General features: G+C 38.7%; 1 protein-coding gene across 3 annotated transcripts in view; it reads left to right on the top strand.

Annotated features, from left to right (window-relative positions):
• Nucleotides 1-568, top strand: part of LOC122076878 (homeobox protein 12-like) — a 7,449-nt gene that overhangs the window by 6,065 nt on the left and 816 nt on the right. For all 3 annotated transcript variants that reach the window (XM_042642485.1, XM_042642486.1, XM_042642487.1), the window contains one exon: nucleotides 26-254. In XM_042642485.1, the coding sequence (XP_042498419.1) occupies nucleotides 72-254 (183 nt within the window). In that variant the 5' untranslated portion in view covers nucleotides 26-71. The remainder of the gene's footprint in view (nucleotides 1-25; nucleotides 255-568) is intronic.

Below are 568 nucleotides of genomic sequence, written 5' to 3'. Positions count from 1 at the left end.
CCCCCCCCCCCCCAAAAAAACACAGGTGAGAACCAAAGCCAATTCGTCGAAGGAAATAGAAACTGAGAAACATGCCGCTTTATGATTGTATGCTGTTATTGAAGCCCCATGTTCAGAAGGAGGCTATGATGGACTTGGTTGCTCGAGTAGGAGGACATGTTTACAGAAGGAATGGTGTTCTTACCAACATTAAATCTTTTGGTACAGTTCAGTTGGGTTATGGTATTAGGAAACTTGATGGAAGACATTACCAGGTGCGTCAATGTTTGCTGTTCTGTCGTTGATCTTGTTTGCCTTTGGTTTCTTTCCCATTTCTTGACAGACCTGGCTCTCATTTTTGTATTTGAGATTTTAAGATTTTAAGTCCATTTTCTCAGAAGGGAACTTAATCGATCTTTATGGATATATTTTGAACATTTTGCCAATTTATTCTTCTTTGTAGAAATTACGTAAACTGCTGGGGACATTAGATCTAGGACTTCCTTTTGTACTATTGTATCTTGTGGTTGTGGAAGGTTAGTTTGGGAGCTATTATAACAAATTCTTGTTCACTTTTGGTTGCTCTCAA

Source organism: Macadamia integrifolia, chromosome 4 (assembly GCF_013358625.1).
Source record: "Macadamia integrifolia cultivar HAES 741 chromosome 4, SCU_Mint_v3, whole genome shotgun sequence".
NCBI classification, from domain to species: domain Eukaryota; kingdom Viridiplantae; phylum Streptophyta; class Magnoliopsida; order Proteales; family Proteaceae; genus Macadamia; species Macadamia integrifolia.
Note: the sequence above shows the minus strand (reverse complement) of the source record. Positions and strands in the feature narration are given on the sequence as shown.